Genomic DNA, 20,159 nt, shown 5'->3' with positions numbered 1-20,159 from the left:
GACCAAATAGAGTATATAAAAAGTTTGACTGTTAGTTGGGTGTGTTTGTGTTTCACAGATGTGATTTTAAAATAATCTACTCTCCTCTTTTTCAGAAGCTGAGGAGCTGTATCAGAAACGTATTTTAACAATAACAGGAATCTGCATTGCACTCCTAGTCGTTGGAATCATGTGTGTGGTTGCCTACTGCAAAACAAAGTACAGTATGCCACATTTTGATGTATGATTTTGTATAACTAAAAAGTATAGTCAATGATATAATTAGAATATCCATTCGTGTCGGAACATTTATGCAAGCTATTCTGGTACAAAACTTAAATATCATCAAATGGATGATGAAACCAATTTATAGCATTTGTTCTGAAATTAGTTACCCCAATATTCTATTAAAAAAATACGTACATTTCCCATATTTCTATTAGTTTAACATTTTTCCCCCACTTTTATGTTAACAGGAGTATGGAAACTTAGGGATAAAAACATGTTATTGTGCATTTTATTGTACATTTAGAATAAATACAATTTGTGATTAATCATGAGTTAACAATTGAAGTAATGCGATTAATTACAATGTAAAATTTGTTATTGCCTGACAGGGGTGTCAATAATGAAACTGCTGAATTCAAGTGTAACTGAATACATAGTACATGTGCTCAAAGTATTTTCTTCTAAAACAGGAAGCAGAGGAAGAAGCTTCACGACCGCCTCAGGCAGAACCTGAGAACTAAGAGGAACAAGCTGGCAAAATCTGCCAGCAGACGTCAGGTTTCCAATTTGCCTCTACAGGATTTGCAGCAGACCAATGTATGCTTCAACTCACTGACATGAAATTTCAAAAGTAATGAATATACTATTGATGATACTAATCACTCTCTTTCTTTAAAAAAAAAAATGTTTTAATAGCATTGTAATGGGACAGCTATCCAACATGCAGCTGAGAAAGAGACAGAGACAACGTCCTCCACAAGCAAATATGCCTTATCAACACAACAACCTACCACGCTCACCAACATCTCCAGCCAAAGGTAAAGAGCGTTCAAATGTAATGTTTGTACTGGCACTGATGTGGACATTGCCATGGCTGGTTCAGATATAACACCACACAATTTCCTACACATGCAGCCAAAGGAGCAATGTTAAGATGAATGGGCAGCTCATGTGTTGACTTTTGAGCACTTTGAGGATTTCAAACTACGATTACGATTTGACTGTGCTAATGCTGGCATTCTTTTGGTGTTGATGTTACATGTGATGTGAGCTTCAACCCTTATCCATCCATCCATTCATTCATCCATCCATTTACTACCGCTTATCCGAGTTGGGTCGCGGGGGCAGTAGCTTTAGGAGGGACGCCCGGACTTCCCTCTCCCCAGCCACTTCAACCAGCTCCTCCGGCGGGATCCCAAGGCGTTTCCAGGCCAGCCGAGAGACATAGTCTCTCAGTGTGTTGACCCCGGGGCCTAACGCCGGTGAGACATGCCCGGAACACATCTCCAAGGAGGCGAGCCACCTCAACTGGCTCCTTTTAACAAGGAGGAGCAGCGGCTCTACTCCAAGTAGTTTCCGGATTACCAAGCTTCTCACCCTCTCTCTAAAGGAGAGCCTGGACACCCTGCGGAGGAAACTCATTTCAGCCGCTTGTACCCGTGATCTTGTTCTTTTGGTCACGACCCACAGCTCGTGACCATAGGTAAAAGTAGGAACATAGATCGACCGGTAGAATGAGAGCTTTGTCTTTCGACTCAGCTCCTTCTTCACCACAACGGACCGTTACAGAGTCCACATCACTGCAATCCGCCTATCGATCTCCCACTTCATCCTGCCCTCACTCGTGAACAAGACCCCAAGATACTTAAACTCCTCCACTTGGGGAAGGATCTCATCCCCGACCCGGAGAGGGCACGTCAACCTTTTCTGACTGAGGACCATGATCTCGGATTTTGAGGTGCTGATCTTCATCCCGACCCCTTCACACTCGGCTGCGAAACATCTCCAGTGAGAGTTGGAGATCACAGCTTGATGAAGCAAACAGCACCACATTATCAGCAAAAAGCAGAGATGCAATGCTGAGGCCACCAAACCGGACCCCCTCAGCACTTCGACTGCGCCTAGAAATTCTAGAAATGTTCTTCCATAAAAGTTATGAACAGAATTGGTGATAAAGGGCAACTTTGGCGGAGTCCAACCCTCACTGGAAACTAATCTGACTTACTGCCAGCAATGCGGACCAAACTGACACTGGTTGTACAGAAAACCAACAGCCCGTATCAGGGGGCTTAGTACCACGTACTTCCGAAGCAACCCCCACAGGTCTCCCCGAGGGACACTGTTGAACGCCTTCTCCAAAGCCACAAAACACATGTAGACTAGTTGGACGAACTCCCATGCACCCTCGAAGACCCTGCCGAGGGTCCACTGTTCCACGGCCGGGACAAAAACCACACTGCTTCTCCTGAATCCGAGATTCGACGTCCCGACGGACAGTCCTCTCCAGCACCCCTGAATAGACCTTACCAAGGGAGACTGAGGAGTGTGATCCCTCTATAGTTGGAACACACCCTCCGGTCCCCCTTCTTAAAAAGGGGGACCAACACCCCGGTCTGACAATCCAGAGGCACTGTCCCCAATGTCCACACAATGTTGTAGAGGCGTGTCAACCACGACAGCCCCACAACATCCAGAGCCTTTAGGAACTCTGGGCAGATCTCATCCAACCCCGAGGCCTTGCCAACGAGGTGCTTTCCAACCACCTCAGTGATTTCGACCCCAGAGCCCACCTCAGAGTCCCCAGACTCTGTTTCCTCAAAGGAAGATGTGTCGGTGGAGTAAGGAGGTCTTCGAAGCATTCTCCCCACCGACTTACGACGTCCCGAGTCGAGGTCAGCAGCATCCCATCTCCCCTATACACAGTGTTAATGGAGCACTGCTGTCCTCTCTTGAGACACCGGATGGTGGACCAGAATTTCCGCAAAGCCGTCCATAAGTAATTTCCATGGCCTCACCAAACTCCTCCCATGTTTGATTTTTTGGCAAGCCGGTACCGGTCAGCTGCCTCCCACAGGCCAAAAAGACCCGATAGGACTCCTTTTTCAGCTTGACGGCATCCCCATCGAGTTCGAGGATTGCCGCCACGACAGGCAATGACCACCTTACGGCCACAGCTCAGATCGGCCGCCTCAACAATGATGGCGCAGAACATGGTCCACTCTGACTCAATGTCGACCCAGCTCGCTATGCACCCGACCCCTTTGGCCCCTCCTAGAGGTGGTGAGCCCATAGGAAGGTGGACCCACATTGCCTCTTCGGGCTATGCCCGGCCGGGCCTTCACCCATGGGGCACCAGACACTCACCTTCGAGCCCCTCCTCCAGGCCTGGCTCCAGAGGGGAAGCCCGGTGACCCGCGTCCGGGCAAGGGAAAACTGAATCCAATATTCGTACTCATCATAAAAGGTCAGTGAGCCATGTTTTGTCTGGTCCATCACCTAGGACCTGTTTGCCATGGGTGACCCTGCCAGGGGCATAAAGCCCCAGACAACATAGCTCCTAGTATCATTGGGACACGCAAACCCCTCCACCATGATAAGGCTCAAGAAGGGAAGCTTCGACCCTAACCAGGAAAAATTACTCTGGATGTTGCAGTGTGTGTGTGGTGGCTTTGTTGGTAGAGGTCTGGCACTGCACGTTGTTGAAGCACAGTGGTAGGAGAAAAAGGTTTTGCAGCTGCTTAATTTTCCTGGAGAATTTTGTTGATGATGAAAAAAGACTCCAGTTAACATTTGAAATTATACTTTCAGCATGCCGAAACAAAATCTTGAAGAAAAAGATATATAGACTTATTGGAATAGGTCTGTCAATGGGGAAATGCTCAAACGGTCGGATACATTTTCTGAAGACTGAATGATGACATACAACTGGTATTTTCACAAATTTCAGTTTGAGTATGTCCTAAAAGATGCATTCACAAATTTGCATCTTTAATCGGTGCCGGGTTCGATAAAATGTCAAGATCATCAAGACATTCCAGAGTGATTCTTACTCAGTCATTCTGTTGGACCTCAATTTAATGTTACGTTGGGGTGTGGTTGAGGACCCAAATGCAGGGAAACAGAGCGAGGAGGCAGAGGTGTAGTTCAAACAAGGTTTAATAAAACAAAAACATGGAGGCAAACAAGGCACTGGCCGAGAAACAAAATCCAAAATTAAGCGTGGCAAGACGTGGAGGAACAATAAGGCAAGACAGCAACAGCTGGACGTGTGGAAACAACAACAATGGATCGGCACAGACAGAGGGGAAACATGAGACTAATTGACATAACGAGACACACCCGGGCAAGACACAAGTGGCTGAGGGCACTGATTGGTTGACACACGAGGAAGGGCAGGCAAACACAGGTGAGCAGGATTACACTTAATGAGATCAAGGGAGACACACAAGGAAAACAGAACACAACAGATCATGACAGAAACTAAGGCCCCGTCCACACGAAAGCCAGTTTCAATGTATCCCCACAAGTTTCTTATTGTTCAGGCCGTTTGTCCACACGATGGCGCGGTTTTTGGAGCTTGAAACCGATCACTTTTGAAACCGAGCTCCAGAGTAGAAAGGTTGCAAATCGTGCCCTGTACGCGTCAGTCTGGATACCATATGCAGGATACTCCTCCAGTAATGACGTAATGGTCGCAGCTCGATGACGACACATTGTCGCAGATTGATGACGTATGCGCCAATTCTCGCGTATCTCTCAACAACAATGGCGGATAGCCGTGTCGTAGTAGTCTTGCACAGCCTCCTTAGCTTGCTTATGCTTTTGCAGCAAAATATTTTGCTCCTTTATTCCCACATTCAACAAGCGGTGTTGTACTTGAATCACCTGCCATTGTCACTTCTCCTGTGTTTGTCTTTTTCCATGTTGTTTTGATACATGCAAAGCCATGTTTGTTCTGTAGATTGCAATAAAATTGGGGGGGAAAGTGTTTGTCTTCTTCGCTGATTCTTCTACGCTTTCCGTTAACTCCCTGTGGCTGCGCTACCGCGCCACACCAGATTGGCATATACATTACAGCCGTTAAACATCCTCAGCGTCTTCTTTTGGACACACGCAAGTCTTGAAATGCTTCTGTGTGTACGAGATTTGTTTGCTTCAGTCTGGACGGGGCCTAAAGTAAACAACATACACACAAAAAAAAACATTATCAAAACCCAAATCTAGACAACAAAACCAAAACCAAAAAACCCAGACCATGACATTTAAACCAACGGCCAATTTTCATTAGTTAAATTTCAGTGCATTTGTATGTGACCCCACCACCTGTTTGAAATTATAGCAATAACCTTATGGGTTTTTCTTCAATATGAAAGTGTACCAACATTTTGGTCCATGTGTGCATGTAAAAGGCAATGATGGATGGATGGATGGATGGATGGATGGATGGATGGATGGATGGATTGGATTGATTGACTGATTGATTGATTCTGTGTTAACATGTCCTCAAAACTACCATAATCCGATGTAAATCATTTACTGCCAGCCCAGTTAAAATGGAACTTTGACGTCTATAACCGTCAATGAGTTAACGCATAAGATTAATATAAAAGTTGAAATGACGAAATGGTGCATTAATAAATCTGACAAATAAAGTAAGTTACTGCAGGCACTGAAGGACAAAACTACACAAACTACAATTTGACCTCAAAGCCATTGATGTCATTTTTAAAGAAGCCTGTCTGAGAACTGTACATATAAACGTCCCCCTCCCTGTCTCCACAGCTGGAGTAATGACTGGAGCAACAGTGTTGTGTCAGACACTGACTCTGTCTCCATGATGTCATTGACGGAGAATAGCCAGCATGCTACACAAGCCCGTAGGGGTCGGCTGAATGCCACTGGTGGCATCAAAGACCTAAGTGCTCAGTCAAAGAAGAGCAGAGACATATCCAGCTCCAACAGGGATGTGCCTTAAATACGAGGTAACTGATAAATTTCAACTTTGCGTCAGACCAACAAAAAGTCAAAGACTTTCTAGAGAAAGCATACAATAAAATTTTATGTCAAAGCATCCTAAAATAAAGGGGAAAACTTATTTTTTTTAGAATCTTAGCGGTGCAGTGTTCAACGTTTGCCTCACCGTTCATAGATTGTGGGCTTGAATGAAAATCTAAATCGGCCTCACCAGTGGACTGTCCAAATGCAAGATTTTCGGGGTGTAGGCATAGCTAGTCAACTAACTGCGCATCATGATTGCACAGGATAACTACCGATTGAAATAAGGGGCTCAAGTTCTTATATAGTTGGGGAGGCGCAACTAAAATGTTGAAAAACAGTTTAACACTATGAGCCCTATTTTCATGCCCAGTGCAATTCGAGCACAAAGTCCAGTCTACCTGTACACAAGCCACAACTTAGACCTGCTTTTAGCTAGTCCAAAGTCTAGTCTACTTTCTGTCTCCAAATTGTCAGGTGCACCAGGGCCGTGTAATAGAAAATGCCCTCCCATAGCGTGATTTGCCAAATTCCCAAACACGGTAAACTCCACTTGGCCCAACACGAAAATCAAGATGTGCCAGTTTTTTTGTGTTGAGTGCACATGCACCGTTTTATGAAAATTGGGCATTATACTTCACAACTGTACGGCATTCTCATGTGTTGCCCATTTTTAGCAATTATCTTCATACATGTATACCGGTATGTATTTACCAACAAATCTCTGAATTCACTTTACAGGGTCTTGAAGCTGCCAGGAAAAGTTTAAAAAAAATACATACTGTATACTTTTTGACATAAACATACAGCTATAAAATTCATATACTCTTCTACAGGTGTTAATATACCTATCAATACTTATTTAATGTAAATAATATAGCAGTTCAGTAGTAAAGTTCCAGGACTGGAGTCACAAAAAATATGTTTCATATCCAAGTGCATTTCCGGTGCATTTGTCAGCACTGCACCCTTGTGAACTTGTTAGTGTAGTCTAGTGTATGTTAAATTTCTAACCCTGACCATGCTATCACGATAACATAACGTTTAATTTTGGAAAGACAACGTTTGGATTGGGGCACTCATGGAAAAGATTACATTAGATGATTTTTTTTTTTTACACCCAAGTTCTGGGACTGGTTTTATTAGAAAATATTGCTCTTTGCCGAACATAAATAATGGAGCATTAATACAGTAGAACCTCTTGAGTCAAATACATATAAAAATTATAAATGTTTCCATTAATGGCATCATCATAATTCAAGAGGAATTGCACCATTTTGATTCAGTGTGACAAGACTAACCTACCAGGTGTTGAGCAGTCCCTCGTGTACATGCCACTGTCTCATACAGTTCTGGTGTTTGAGCAGTACTTCCACCTACCCATGCTTTACAGAATCCCCACATACCATCCACACTATTAGAAATTGCCAAATGCAAAGCATAAACAAGCATCCAGGGAATTCTCTCCTTCCTCCTTTATCGGTATGAAGACAAAAGTATAGTCACAACAAATGTATAGGACACTATTTCTTCCACATATAAAAATGATGGTGATAAGTAAACAAAACATGGCAGTGTAATGCTTACAAGCATGATGAATTCACTTCATTCAAGTTTAAGCAAGACACAGAATCCTCAGTTTCTCCGTATGTTGTGTCATCATTGTGTGAACAAGCTGTAAAATATCCCTCTATATGGCAACATTTGCTACAATTACACACATGGCCAAAAATTTTGGTACTCTTCCATTAAAGAGGGGACACCTAACCCTCACTGAAATATATACCTTGTAATAATAATAATAAAAATATATAAATTTTTTATCATTACATTTGACACAAAATTGTTTTTAATTTAATATTAATTATTTTTGCATTTATTACTCACAGATCTGTGGTGCACATTGTTGGGGGCTTAGTTCTCATTGTCTCCCACGTAACCCTGCATGATGAAGGTTTCAGATTTACTTGCCTGCTTCTATACGAGCATTGTGTGTTCGGTTAAGTGATGCTGTGAATGTGAGTGTCAATCATGGGCTCAGTCCCTGTCCGCTACCTCTTGTTGACCTCTCCTGTGTAATATGAGCGCCGGTTCCGGTTCGACTACTTCTCATCTTAGTGTGTTAGTACAGTTTTACATGTGCATCTGTTCTTATGTTTTGTGTGTGTGTGTGTGTGTGTGTGTGTGTGTGTGTGTGTGTGTGTTCTAGGCATCTATCAGCTGAGAACACCCTGCCTCATCTGTCTAGCGTTTCCTGCAGCCCTCCTGCAACTCCAAGCTCTCCTCCCTCAGAGATGTCAGCCACTCTTTCCAGCCAGGCCATCTCTGTCCCCTCTGTGGCGCTAAGCCCCTCTGCTGAGGAGAAACGGCCCCTTCTGCTGTCCAAAGCACATCAGCCACCCAAATCCTTAAGCCGAGCTGAACTAAAGACGAGCTCTGCACATTACAACCATGGCCAAGAAGTACATAGCTTACCACCGAGCCCGCTCTGTGCGATGGAGAACGATAACTACCAAGTCACGGTCACTACTGCAGCTAGCCATATGATCTCTGCATCCACAGAGAAGCTAGTTAATGCAAACAACATTATCAATAACCACAGCATCAACGAAGCATCAGTTATTAATGGTCATGTGCATCATAATAAAGAGTTGAGTATTGACAGCATGTTGACCAGTGACGCAGAGGATCCAAAGGGGGATCACACGCCATTTATTTCCATAGAGAACGCTAAAGCCCTACTGTTAAGGGCCAAGGATAGCAGTAGGACTACGGCAGCATCACCAAATGGTGACCTGCAACTCATGTCATCCAGTGCCACCACCAAACAAGACCCAAGAACTGTGTAAAGAAGGGCAGAAAGTTGCTTGTTTAGAAAAATTACACTCACTGTTTATCCTTTATTTTCTACTAAATTATTTGCGGCAAAAATACTTTTAAGGATAAATGAAAAGCAAGACTTTTATTTTAATGATGTAGTGAATATAGAGTTTTATAAATTAAAAAAATGTACAAAATTGTTGATGTCTTGTAGATGAAGTGCCATACACAAGTATGTAGCAGTGTGTGAAAATAACAATGTATATAGTAGCGTGTAAAAATATCAATGGTGCCTTTCTGTTGGGTATGCTTAAGGGAACTGCAAATGCAAACAGGGCCATATATTCACTATCCAAATTTTCTAATCCACAATAACGTACTTGCTGCCTTCAGTGTCTCATAGTTTGAACTGAAGAAGCGCAAATATATCAGTTTGGTAACAAAGTTCAAAATGCATGCTACATCCTGTCCTGGAACGACAAGCATTGGATCTGCCCAGTCAATCATCACGGTCATTCATTGTCCATTATGTCCATTGTTCAAACTGCAACACAGACTAGACTGATTTGGATGAGTTCATGTTAGTCATAACATGATATTTGTTATCAGAATATGTAGAAATGTGCATACCTGTCAGTGGAATACATTATAGATACTGTAACACATGCAAGGAAAATACAGATGTAATCACTGAATTCTGGCTGCTAAGAAATCAATCGTCTCGTCTTTGTCAAGTTTTCTTCAACTTGAATGTCAATTAATCAATCAAGTTTAGAGGATGACATTAGATTTCTGATTCAAAATATCTAATATGGTTGTCCAGTTTTGTTGATTACAGCTTTGAAGGCAAATATCTACAGTTTGAAACAGGAATTAATATAATGCTCTTGATTTCCTTTGTAAAGACATCAATGTGACCTGAGTAATGCTTTTTGAGAATAAAAAAAAATTGCACCATATGTAAACGTGTTTTGACTCATCTATTTGATACACACTTTCAAATGTATTTTCATCTTGTGACTTATTTATTCAAGATACTTGAACTCCTCCACTTGGGGCAGGATCTCATCCCTGATCTGGAGAGGGTACTCCACCCCTTTTCTAACTTTACTTTGCTCTCTGCTGGATAAGTCATTGATAGATTTCAGCTTTCCTTCTTCCTTCCATCTCTTATTTATGTCTCTTTTCTTTATTAAATTTTCTTGGTATTTCACTGGGTCAAATTTTTTATTTCTGAGAGAGCTCAGTATTGTTCATTCTGTAATTTTACCGATGCGACATATCCTCATTGCTTTCTCTCTTTCTTTTTTTTTGTATGTGCGTGAGTACTGGGTCATTCTTAACTCTTTGCCTATACTCTCTAAGTCTCTCTGCTAATTTTTTGTGTGTGCATTTTTGTGTTTCTCCGTTTAAATTCAGATAAAATATGAAATAAAATATAATTAAAATCATAAATATCTAGATATGATGTATGTATGTATTATATTATGTAAGACTTAGGGCTGCTGGATTATGAAGAAAATATTAATCATGAAATGTTTTCATAATAATTGAAATCACGATTAGGACAAATAAAATTCTTTGAAACAATATAATTATGCACGTTCCTTTTGGATGAAACAAAATGTATTAAATTAGTCATTTGAAATTTTGTGCAAATGTATAAATTTGAACAACTCAAAATTAGTATTAAGAAAAAAAAAATTGTAATTGTGGAGTGTAATAATTGAAATTATAATTGAATTTTGATTAATTGCACAGCCCTACTCAGACTTACTTTATTCACTACCAAAACCATTATGTCACAACTGAAACCTTTCTGTATGTTTTGGTAGTGACTGTTTTATGATAGCATGTTGTTAGCAATGCTCAACAATGCTAGGCACAATGTGGCTACCAAAAGTACTCATTTAATTGCACAAATTAGCTATAGCATAGATTAGATGTAGCATAGATGAAAAATTTATCTCCCTCTTTATATAGTGTGTGTGTATATATATACACACACACACACACACACATATACATTTATATATATCCAAAGCCAAAGACATGCATGTCAGGTTAATTGAGCCCTCCAAATTGTCCATAAGTGTGATTGTGAGTGTGAATGGTTGTTCGTCTCTGTGTGACCTGTGATTGGCTGGCAACCAGTTCAGGGTGTACCCTGCCTACTGCCCGAAGCCAGCTGGGATAGGCTCCGGCAACCCTTGTGAGGACAAGCGGTTAAGAAGATGGATGGATATATATATATATATATATATATTAGCGTCGGAAATAATGGTATCGGCATCGGCAAGTACTAACAAGTAACATGCCACCGTTTTGAGCTCTTGAGACAAGGGGCTTTTTTACTTTCTTTTGCCCTCATCAAAGCATTGAAATGTGAAGTAGACATTATATGATACTCATATTTATGAAATAACTGCACATATAGCCTACATAGCATGTAAAAAGTATTTTTGGACTGATGCATACTCTGTAAAAAACCAACGTTAACAATTTGCATCCACTTTAATTGGGTAAATGTAAATATAATATATTTTTTGGGCTGGCAGGTTCTCTTGGAGAGGGCTCTTGCTGGTCGGCAGTGGATTTGTTGCACTTTCTTGGATTTTTCCATTTCAATCAATTCGGTACAATGGTTTAATATATTTATGTTATATATCGTTTTAATAATAATAATAATAATAATATATGATGTATTATAATATTAAATAATAACAATTTTATCAAAAGGTGTGCAAGAATATTGAATATCCTTGCACGGCATTCGTGCAAACGCTTGCTTCCCAGCATTCACTCGCTCACGATGGGAGCTTTGTTGTGATGAATCCAAACAGGAAGTGCTCTTCCTGTTGCGGGTGACTGCGGGAGCGAAGGCCAGAGGGAGAGGCTGCATCCTACTTGCTGCTGGCAAACAGGTTTGTTCTTTTTTTGTTGACTTACCTCTCAGTTTCTCACGTCTCCTTTCCCCGCATATTGCGTTGCGTGTTAGGACGGAGATAAAACAACGGAAATGACAGGAATGGAGTTTATTACTATCGAGTAAACGAAGCTTAAATGCGACTCTGCTCTCATTTCACACAATACTTGCATTATATAATTACGTTTAGGAAACCATCGATGGTGTAGCAATTATTAATAATTTGCTACGTTTGTTATGTTTGAATAATTGTGGCTAATGGCAGCAAAGGCTTACTGATTCGTTCAACAGTGATTTGGACAGACTGGGCCTTGTATTTATCCAAGAGCACGTCGTATTACATTTAAACTTCACACATCGCCTTGTATTCGGATTTTATGGTACTGTGTATTCTGTGTCATTTGCATAATCATTATTGTGTAGGCACTTGTTCGGTCTTGTCTTATCACGGGTTTGGCCCTGTCCAATTGCTGACTACGCCGCGCCATGACGTGCCTCTGCAGTTTGCAGTTCTCTCTCTCTCTCTCTCTCTCTCTCTCTCTCTCTCTCTCTCTCTCTCTCTCTCTCTCTCTCTCACTCTCTCACTCTCTCACTCTCTCTTTTCTCGGCTGGTTTGCAACCATGCCAACAGCTCTATTCTCTCAGTGTGTTATGTTGCAAAGCTAAAACAGAGCATAGTACTGCGGATTAGCCAGGTAATACAGTACATCACAACATACAGCAATTGCCATGTTAAATACAACAATGCACCCTGGTCTATATGCAGAGTTTGGGTACAACATCAGTGTAGGCTTAGTGTTTACCAACAAGACACACATTTCACATTAGAAGAAAATATGACAACACAAAACTAAAATGTCCACCTTTTGATACGCGGGTGAATCATGGACCTTTTGCCATCTACTGGAAGAGCATGTGCAGGTGTGCCTTTCACTGTTTTGAACGATTCTGATTCCAGTTCCCAATGACTCTCAATCCGGATTTTTTAGGGGGCAGGGTCAAAAAGGTTTGGATGGTTTAAATCAGAGGCGTCCAAAGTAGGGCTGAACGATTTTGAAAAATAATCTTACTGAATTCCCCCCTCCCTCAATTTTGAGATTGTGATTTAATATGCAAAAACAATTTCAAGGACCTCTTCTCAAGTATTTTTTTATTTTCAAATGAGCGCAAGCAACACAATAAATGCAAATGAACCATAAATTCATATGAAATACTTTCTTTATCAACTTTCATTAGAGCTGTTTACCCATTAAACACTTCGACTTGCTAACTGACTGCAGGGGTGCCCTCAAGAGCCTCCAGCCTGTTTTCCATGTTTCTTTCTACTAACACACCTGATTCACGGCTAGGATCGTTATCAGGCATCTGCTGATGATCTGATCGTTGGATTCAGCTGCTTTGGAGGAGGGAGACATGGAAAACAGGCTGGATAGGGGCTCTCGACGACCGGACCTCTGAACTAAGACAACTTAAGAAAATTCTCCCAAGCAAGTGTGGCGCCGCATAAATACTGTACGTCAGTAAATCATAGGTCAGATTACAACAACAATGCAAACAAATCTGTGACTTTATCACTTCAACTTTTCATGTTTCATGAAAAGGTGATATGTAAACATGTGGACTACACTTGTTAAGCATTGAACTTATCTAGACACATGTGCAGCTCTCCAATAAAAGGTGATTCTATATGTCTCTTCATAGATGGCAGTTCAATTTTAAAGTGGAACGACTGGATTCAGTTTAATTCAGTGGGATTTCGATTCGATTTGATATGGTACAGCTCAATTTGAGAGAGTATGATGCAACACGTTTCTTGACATTTTCTATACATAAGCAATAATCCGCACATGCACATACTCACGCACTTACAAAAAAAAGAGAGCTCATTGCTCCTCTTTTTTTTGACATGTCAAATTGGTAAGATTACCGAATGAACAATATTGAGCTCTCTCTCTCAAAAAACAAACAAAAAAACAGCTGGCAGGATAGACTACAGTGCCTACTTTCTACAGTGGGTGGCAAGGCAGGAGACGTGAAGAAATAGTTTGGTATGATGTTTTCAAACAATCACACCTCATTCGCAAAGATGGCATGCCAGGTTCATCTTCATATAGATTGTTCCTGTTTTAGTTGTAAATGTGGTGATGTGATTTTGCTGCTGCTCAGTGCAGGGGTAGATCTGTTCGAGTGGGATACAACTCAACTCAACATTATTTAGATAGCACTTTTACAACAGCTACAGCTGTAGCAAAGCACAGGGCCAAATCCTGAAAAATCCTTAACGTTTTGCTTTATTATTACCTAGTAAGGTAAGGCCGTATTCAAGACACCGTTTTACCGTCTCCTCAATACACCGGGGTGTACGGTAATACCGTTACTAAATTTAGACTTGCATTGTAGCTTGCGCCGACCACCGCAAATCTGTCTACTTAATGGCCGCTAATCATGCCAACATCAGCAAACTAATTCCGGTTGGATTTGTAACTTAATATGAGGTATTGCAGCGTTGCAGAAACAATCAAACCAAGCGGCGAGCTAGCAGCAACTCTTTAATGACAATGTGCAATGATTGCTGTCGTCCATAACCAGTAGCCACGCCAAGATAACACCATACTACCCGATGCCTAGCTTACAAAAAATGTTCACGGAAATCAGATAATGCGTGACGTGAATCACATATATACAAGAGTTGCGACACTATTTCTGAGTGAAAGAAACACACTTCCCAGAAAATAAATCAAATGCGACCTAATTAGTAACATAATCAACGAAAACAAAATGCTCATTTGTGCTACTTTAAGTGATTGTAACTTCCTACTTTCATTAATAAACTAAAAAAAAAAAATACGGTTAAATGATTACATTAAATTTTAACCTTTTACTGCCTCTGCTAAATTTTATTTGGAATTTAGTGTTTGTGGAGTTTTTATCATGTACTGTATATTTAAGAATAATTAATGTTCCATAATTAATCAGTATCAGATTGAAGTGAAGTGAATCCAATCAAATCGAAAAAATTTAATCAAACTGAACTCTTGTGAATCGAAATCGAATCAATTGAGGAAATTAGAATCGATACCCAGCCCTATTAAAATCACATTATTTATAAGAGTAAATTGTATTTTCTTGTCAAGAACTAACATGTAATTTGACAAAATTTATTGTGCAGACCTCAAAAGTCAAAATCAAAACTCAGGACTGTATTGTGAAAATGAACAAATACAATTACTGATATTATAAATATTTTGTACTATATTAAACATTTTTTTTAACCTTATAGCATAGGCCACTTTTCCTGGCTGACGTACATTGTAGTATAGCGTGATTAATTTGCAGTTCCGGTTCTGTTTAGCAAATAGACTTTCTCTCCGGAGTCCAGACACTTATTAATTTGCGTGCTATTTTGTTGTTGAAAGTCGGATGTTCTATTCTTTGATGCTTCTGAAGAGTGGACAAAATTTGAGGAACGTTTCTGTTCTTTGTTGGTGTTCCCATGTAGTCTAGTTTCCTGAATAGGTCCATTTTATTTGTCTCTGTTTCCTCCACCAGTACAGGTCTGTAAAGATGGAAGTGGATCTCAGTGGAGTGTCGAGGGCTCATGTTTCCATTCTACCTGCAGCTGAGATCAAAGCTACGTTGAAAGCGGAGGCAGAAAGACCTCGTTGCGCCAGCACGCCATGCTCCCCCATCAGAGGTACTGTAGCAGGGTACCAGATCCTCCACATGGACTCAAACTATCTGGTGGGCTTCACAACTGGCGAGGAGCTGCTCAAACTGGCCCACAAATGGTCAGAAAACTCCCCAGAGACGAGCTCACCATCGGAGGCTGTGCCCAGCCCCATCCAGAGCGGTGGTGTGTCTAAATCTTTAGAGGTGGGCATCCACCGGTCCTCAAAAATCTTTAAAGCCAAAAATCGCTACTACCAGCCTTATGACATTCCTACTGCTAACGGTCCGAGGAGGCGGCGCATGCCAAGCTCAAGTGACACCTTCCTCAGGTCCATGACTGCAGGGGAACATGGGAAGAGTGTGCATGCACCACTTCCCCTGTGTCGGCTTAAAGGGAAGACTAGGACCCAGTCCAAGTCTTTGGACTACCTTAACCTCGACAAAATCACTCTCAAAGAGTCATCAGACACTGAGGTGTTACAGTACCAACTGCAACACCTCACCCTGCGGGGAGAGCGCATGTTCACTAGAAACAAAACTTAAAAGCACAGAAGATGACATCACGTAGGCGTCTTTCACATTGGTAGGGGGATATCTGGGTGCTATTTTCCAGCTCGGTTTTTGTGCACTCGGGCAGAGATGACAAATCCATGTCCAGAAAGTAAAAACCCTGCCACAGTTTGGCTTTAGCCCCTCATGCTAGCTGGCTAGCTCCCTAGCAGGTAAATAAGCACCCGGGGAGCTAGCTAGCTAGCACTTAGGGCTAAAGCCATACTGTGACAGGGTTTTTACTTTCTGGACCTGGATTTGCCACCTCTGCAGATTAGAAGCAGTTCTTTAACAAGACGGCCTGATAATTGTGCTCTCTTATTAACTGGGATGAAATCCTGCACTGAACACATATTATTGAAGAGAACCTTTTTAGTACTCACACTTGAGATGTTGGAGGTAAAAATGTGAACGATATCTTAGCAATAACTGGTTTACCTACTGTATTTATTACAGCTGATACATGCACATATCACATTGTATCAGCTTTAAAATTACAATCATGCCAGTTGTACTGCCTAATGTGATCTCTAAAACATGTGTGATGTGTGGTTTTACTTTTAATATGACCCTGGGTACTACTGTCAAATTAACATGTGTTCTATTTGTTTTAGATCATTTATTTAATCGTCATTTAATATTTGTGTTGTTAAATCGCGTCCCTTGAATATGTACATGTTTGAAGAGGTTGTGGTAATCTATGAAAAATCTGTTTACTTAGGCAAATTTCAAGATCTCATCCTGCTTGAATGTTGTGTATTAAAAAGCCTGTTCATCATCAAACAGATAATAATCTGAATTAATTAATAACAGCTAATAATTTATTGTAAGGGTGTGTGACACCTGCCTCAGGAGTTGGTTAAAAGCAAACCCCAATATGAATGTCAACTTCTGATGAATGTTAGGCAACTGCAAATAAATTCAACATTCGTACATTGTCCGGCCTCAACATTCTGACCACTTAGGCAATGTAATGAGATTTCAAGAGCTGCATACAAAAATCTGCCTTAAAGATAATAAGGCTTTCATTTTTTTTTTTTTTTTTCCAATGATGCTGACTAGGTTTATTAATCAGGGATGGTTGATCCAAGTCCAGAAAGTAAAAACTCAGCCACAGATTGTCTTTGGCCACGGGTGCTTCTACACGACTGCCAAGTAAACGAGCTCATCTCCACCTGTTGAATAGAAGCACCTGTGGCTAAAAGCCAAACTGTTTCCGGGGTTTTACTTTCTGGACCTGTATTCCCAACAGTGTAAAAAACAATTGAACATTTATTTGTCTACTTTCTATAACACAATCCATTCAGACTTTGAAACTAACTTCTTTACATTCCATGGACTTGTCATATAAACAAATAAAGTGGTGTCAGTTTACTGGTCCTTGTTGGGGAAGACAAGCATGTCAACGTGAATACAATCTCAGTAGTTAGGCCAGCAAATGTTGAAGAACACAGTTGAAGTAATGTAGAGGCTAGCATGCTAATTCACTAGCCTGTGTGTTAACGTTGCTAACCTGGTAAACATGGCACTTTTTTTCTTCACTTGTCATTACTCTGGAGAGTTGTAATAAAGGATTGGGGGAATTTTGGATTTTTTTATTATCATATATTATTACTTGGAAGAATCATGGAAGGGGTCGTCTGCATGTATGTATTCTGTATAGCCTTGAGTTGTTATCCTACAGGCCACAAACTAGTATGAAATTTAATACGATGACATGCACCACCCATGCCCACGCAGCTCAGAATTTATCTGCCTGCACTTCCAACAAAATTGTGTTACACCAACTGCGCCACAACTTAGACCCGCTTTTACCTGGTCCAATTCTAGTCTATGTCACCAAATTGTCAGGTGCACCGGGGACGTGTAATAGACAAGGCCAACGGCCAATGAGGCGCAACGCAGTCTTCCAAATTCCCAATCACAGTAAACTAGACTTGCCAAGCACGAAAATGAAGACATGACAGTTTTTACATCCAGCGCATGTGCGGCAGTCTAAACTCAACGTTATCTGTGCAAAGGCAGAATTTTTCAGAATTTTGCATTGGATCTCATTAGATTGTCAATATGTTGTGGATGTTTTTGCTTCTGCTTGCAAGTGGTCAAATTTTTATTATTATTATTATTATTATTATTTTTATCTGAGTCAAGCAGGGAGGGAGTGATGAATAATCAGCAGATCACCTCAGTCTCTCTTCTATTCTTTGCAATATAATTTTTTTTTTAACCGGTACCAATTTAAATCAGGATGCTGAATCCTCACTTGAGCCGTTGCACTGAGCAAATGTTGTGACACCATGCCTTCATTCTGCACGATTAAGATAGACATAACAGTGAAAATCCATACTACTAATGGTACAGGACCTGACTGGACCATTTTTACATGCTGGAGATGATCCAAATCAGGCATATTTAAGTGGAAACTCACTTCAAACTCTATATTTGTTTAGTACTAGAAAATACATTGTTTTTATGTGCATTATTTGTCACTGGCCAAGCGCAGTATAAATTATGTATGTTTTTATGACTGTGTTTATTTGTTTAAAACGTTCAGATAACATGTTTTCTGTCCTTGATGGCACTGCAGTCAAAAACGGTCGTGAATCTTTTTGTGTCAGCACCAGATCACACACTTTGCTGCTTTATTTCATGATACCAAGCCATGGGGACACTTGCAGTCCTGAAGAAAAATATTTGTGCACTTTTTGAGGTTTTTGTGTACCGTATGTGTGCGCGCGCATATTTTATTGTTTTGCTTTGAAATTAAACAATTATTTTGTCCCATAACAGATCATCTCCAGTGTGGGATGTGATATGCAATATAAGTCATGAAATATTTATTTATCTAAAATAACTCATGGACATTATATTGATTAACAAGCTACAACACATTCAAAGGGTGTACAAACCAAAGTGTGCTGTGTACTGTATATAAACTCACCTCTTCTTTCACATGACTGTTTCCACTCACCAATCACACATGTACTGTCCACTTGATGTTAACCAATGACTGTTACAGTACTGATTAAAGCTTATTGCAATCTAAGATGACAGGGAAGCTTGTAGTCATGTGTTTTACTTGATTGTAACTACTGACCTACGAGATTTTAAAGCAGTCAACAGTTATTGACAAGGGGGGTTAGTAGCCTATTTTGTGAAAAGAAACAGCGAAACAGAAAAAAGAGAATGAAGACATCAGGGCTCTATTGCTGCATTCGAGGATGGTCGGAAGTCGGACTTTTCCGAGTTCAAACCAGGAATTGTGTACGGGAACGCCCCCTTCAACTCGGAAATTCCACTTGCAAAGTCGGGAAAAAAAAGGACCCCGACTTCACCCACGGATTATAATGTGACGTCACTACAACGGCGACACCTTTGGAAACACAGACCGTGAATGGTAAAACACAATGTACTCGGGTATAAAACTAAATAGCTTACTTCATTCATAAATATTCAACATAACTCCACGTAACACAACGTACGCGACAGTATGCCGCTATCTCCTTGCATGAAATTATAAGGTAAACTACTGAACTGCATGAAATGCTTATGAAATATGATAAAAACAATAAATGAAGCAAAATTGTGAGAAGGCAAGTTTGCTGAAGATTAAAATCAGTTTTGAGGACCAAAATAAAAAACAATATATCACTATCCACCATTTTGGTTGTTTACTTTCACCTCAAACGCTTTCAGGTCGGAACTAGGAAAAACCTCTCAGAAAAAAAAAGGAACTGGGAAAAACAACTCGGATAAATCCGACTTCCGACCATCCTCGAATGCAGCATTAATTCTTAGACAGCACAGCTGCGCTTGAGTTGTGCAATAAACATACTGTATGTTTACTGTAAGGCATTTCAACACAGTTAAAGAAACAAGAGTGTAGGATTTAGTGCCATCTAGTGGTAAACTAATCATTCATTTTAAAACCCCACTATTAATTTCAGTGATATGTATGAAATTATGTTCTATCTATCACTTAAACATAATTTTTTGTAGGTCTCGTAATCGCTAATTATATGACAGGTTGTGCCGCGTCTTAGAGGAGGCTGACATGCTTGGCTGGCTGCCATCTTTCTGCTACAGATACCTGAAGGAGATTAACTTGGCAAACATAGTAAGCCTCTGGTGGTGTTTGCATTGAGTGTCTGACCCAATGGGTTGATCACCGCTTACCTTCACAGCTTGGGCCTGCAGGTGGTCATAGCTGAGG

At 40.7% G+C, this 20,159-nt stretch overlaps 2 protein-coding genes across 6 annotated transcripts in view; both read left to right on the top strand.

The window, feature by feature from the left end:
- nrg1 (neuregulin 1) overlaps positions 1-9,761 on the top strand; it is a 39,613-nt gene extending 29,852 nt beyond the window's left edge. For 3 of the 4 annotated variants that reach the window (XM_086097308.1, XM_086097309.1, XM_086097310.1), the window contains 4 exons: positions 96-198; positions 678-804; positions 904-1,025; positions 8,192-9,761. In XM_086097308.1, coding sequence (XP_085953434.1) covers positions 96-198; positions 678-804; positions 904-1,025; positions 8,192-8,831 — 992 coding nt within the window. In that variant the 3' untranslated portion in view covers positions 8,832-9,761. The remainder of the gene's footprint in view (positions 1-95; positions 199-677; positions 805-903; positions 1,026-8,191) is intronic. The other variant, XM_086097311.1, reaches the window with a different exon arrangement.
- A 1,878-nt stretch (positions 9,762-11,639) lies between these two features.
- macir (macrophage immunometabolism regulator) lies at positions 11,640-19,004 on the top strand. 2 transcript variants are annotated; one of them, XM_086097664.1, is made up of 2 exons: positions 11,640-11,726; positions 15,278-19,004. In XM_086097664.1, exon 2 carries the CDS (start codon positions 15,293-15,295, stop codon positions 15,938-15,940), a length of 648 nt encoding a protein of 215 aa, XP_085953790.1. In that variant the 5' UTR covers positions 11,640-11,726; positions 15,278-15,292; the 3' UTR covers positions 15,941-19,004. The 2 variants fall into 2 exon arrangements, with proteins under 2 accessions (XP_085953790.1, XP_085953791.1); XM_086097665.1 differs by having other exon boundaries at positions 11,654-11,726; positions 15,283-19,004.
- The last annotated feature ends 1,155 nt before the right edge of the window (positions 19,005-20,159 follow it).

This window comes from Leptonotus elevatus, chromosome 15, assembly GCF_054856555.1.
Source record: "Leptonotus elevatus isolate MCC_2025b chromosome 15, RoL_Lele_1.0, whole genome shotgun sequence".
Classification (NCBI taxonomy): domain Eukaryota; kingdom Metazoa; phylum Chordata; class Actinopteri; order Syngnathiformes; family Syngnathidae; genus Leptonotus; species Leptonotus elevatus.
This window is presented reverse-complemented; position numbering and strand designations above follow the sequence as displayed.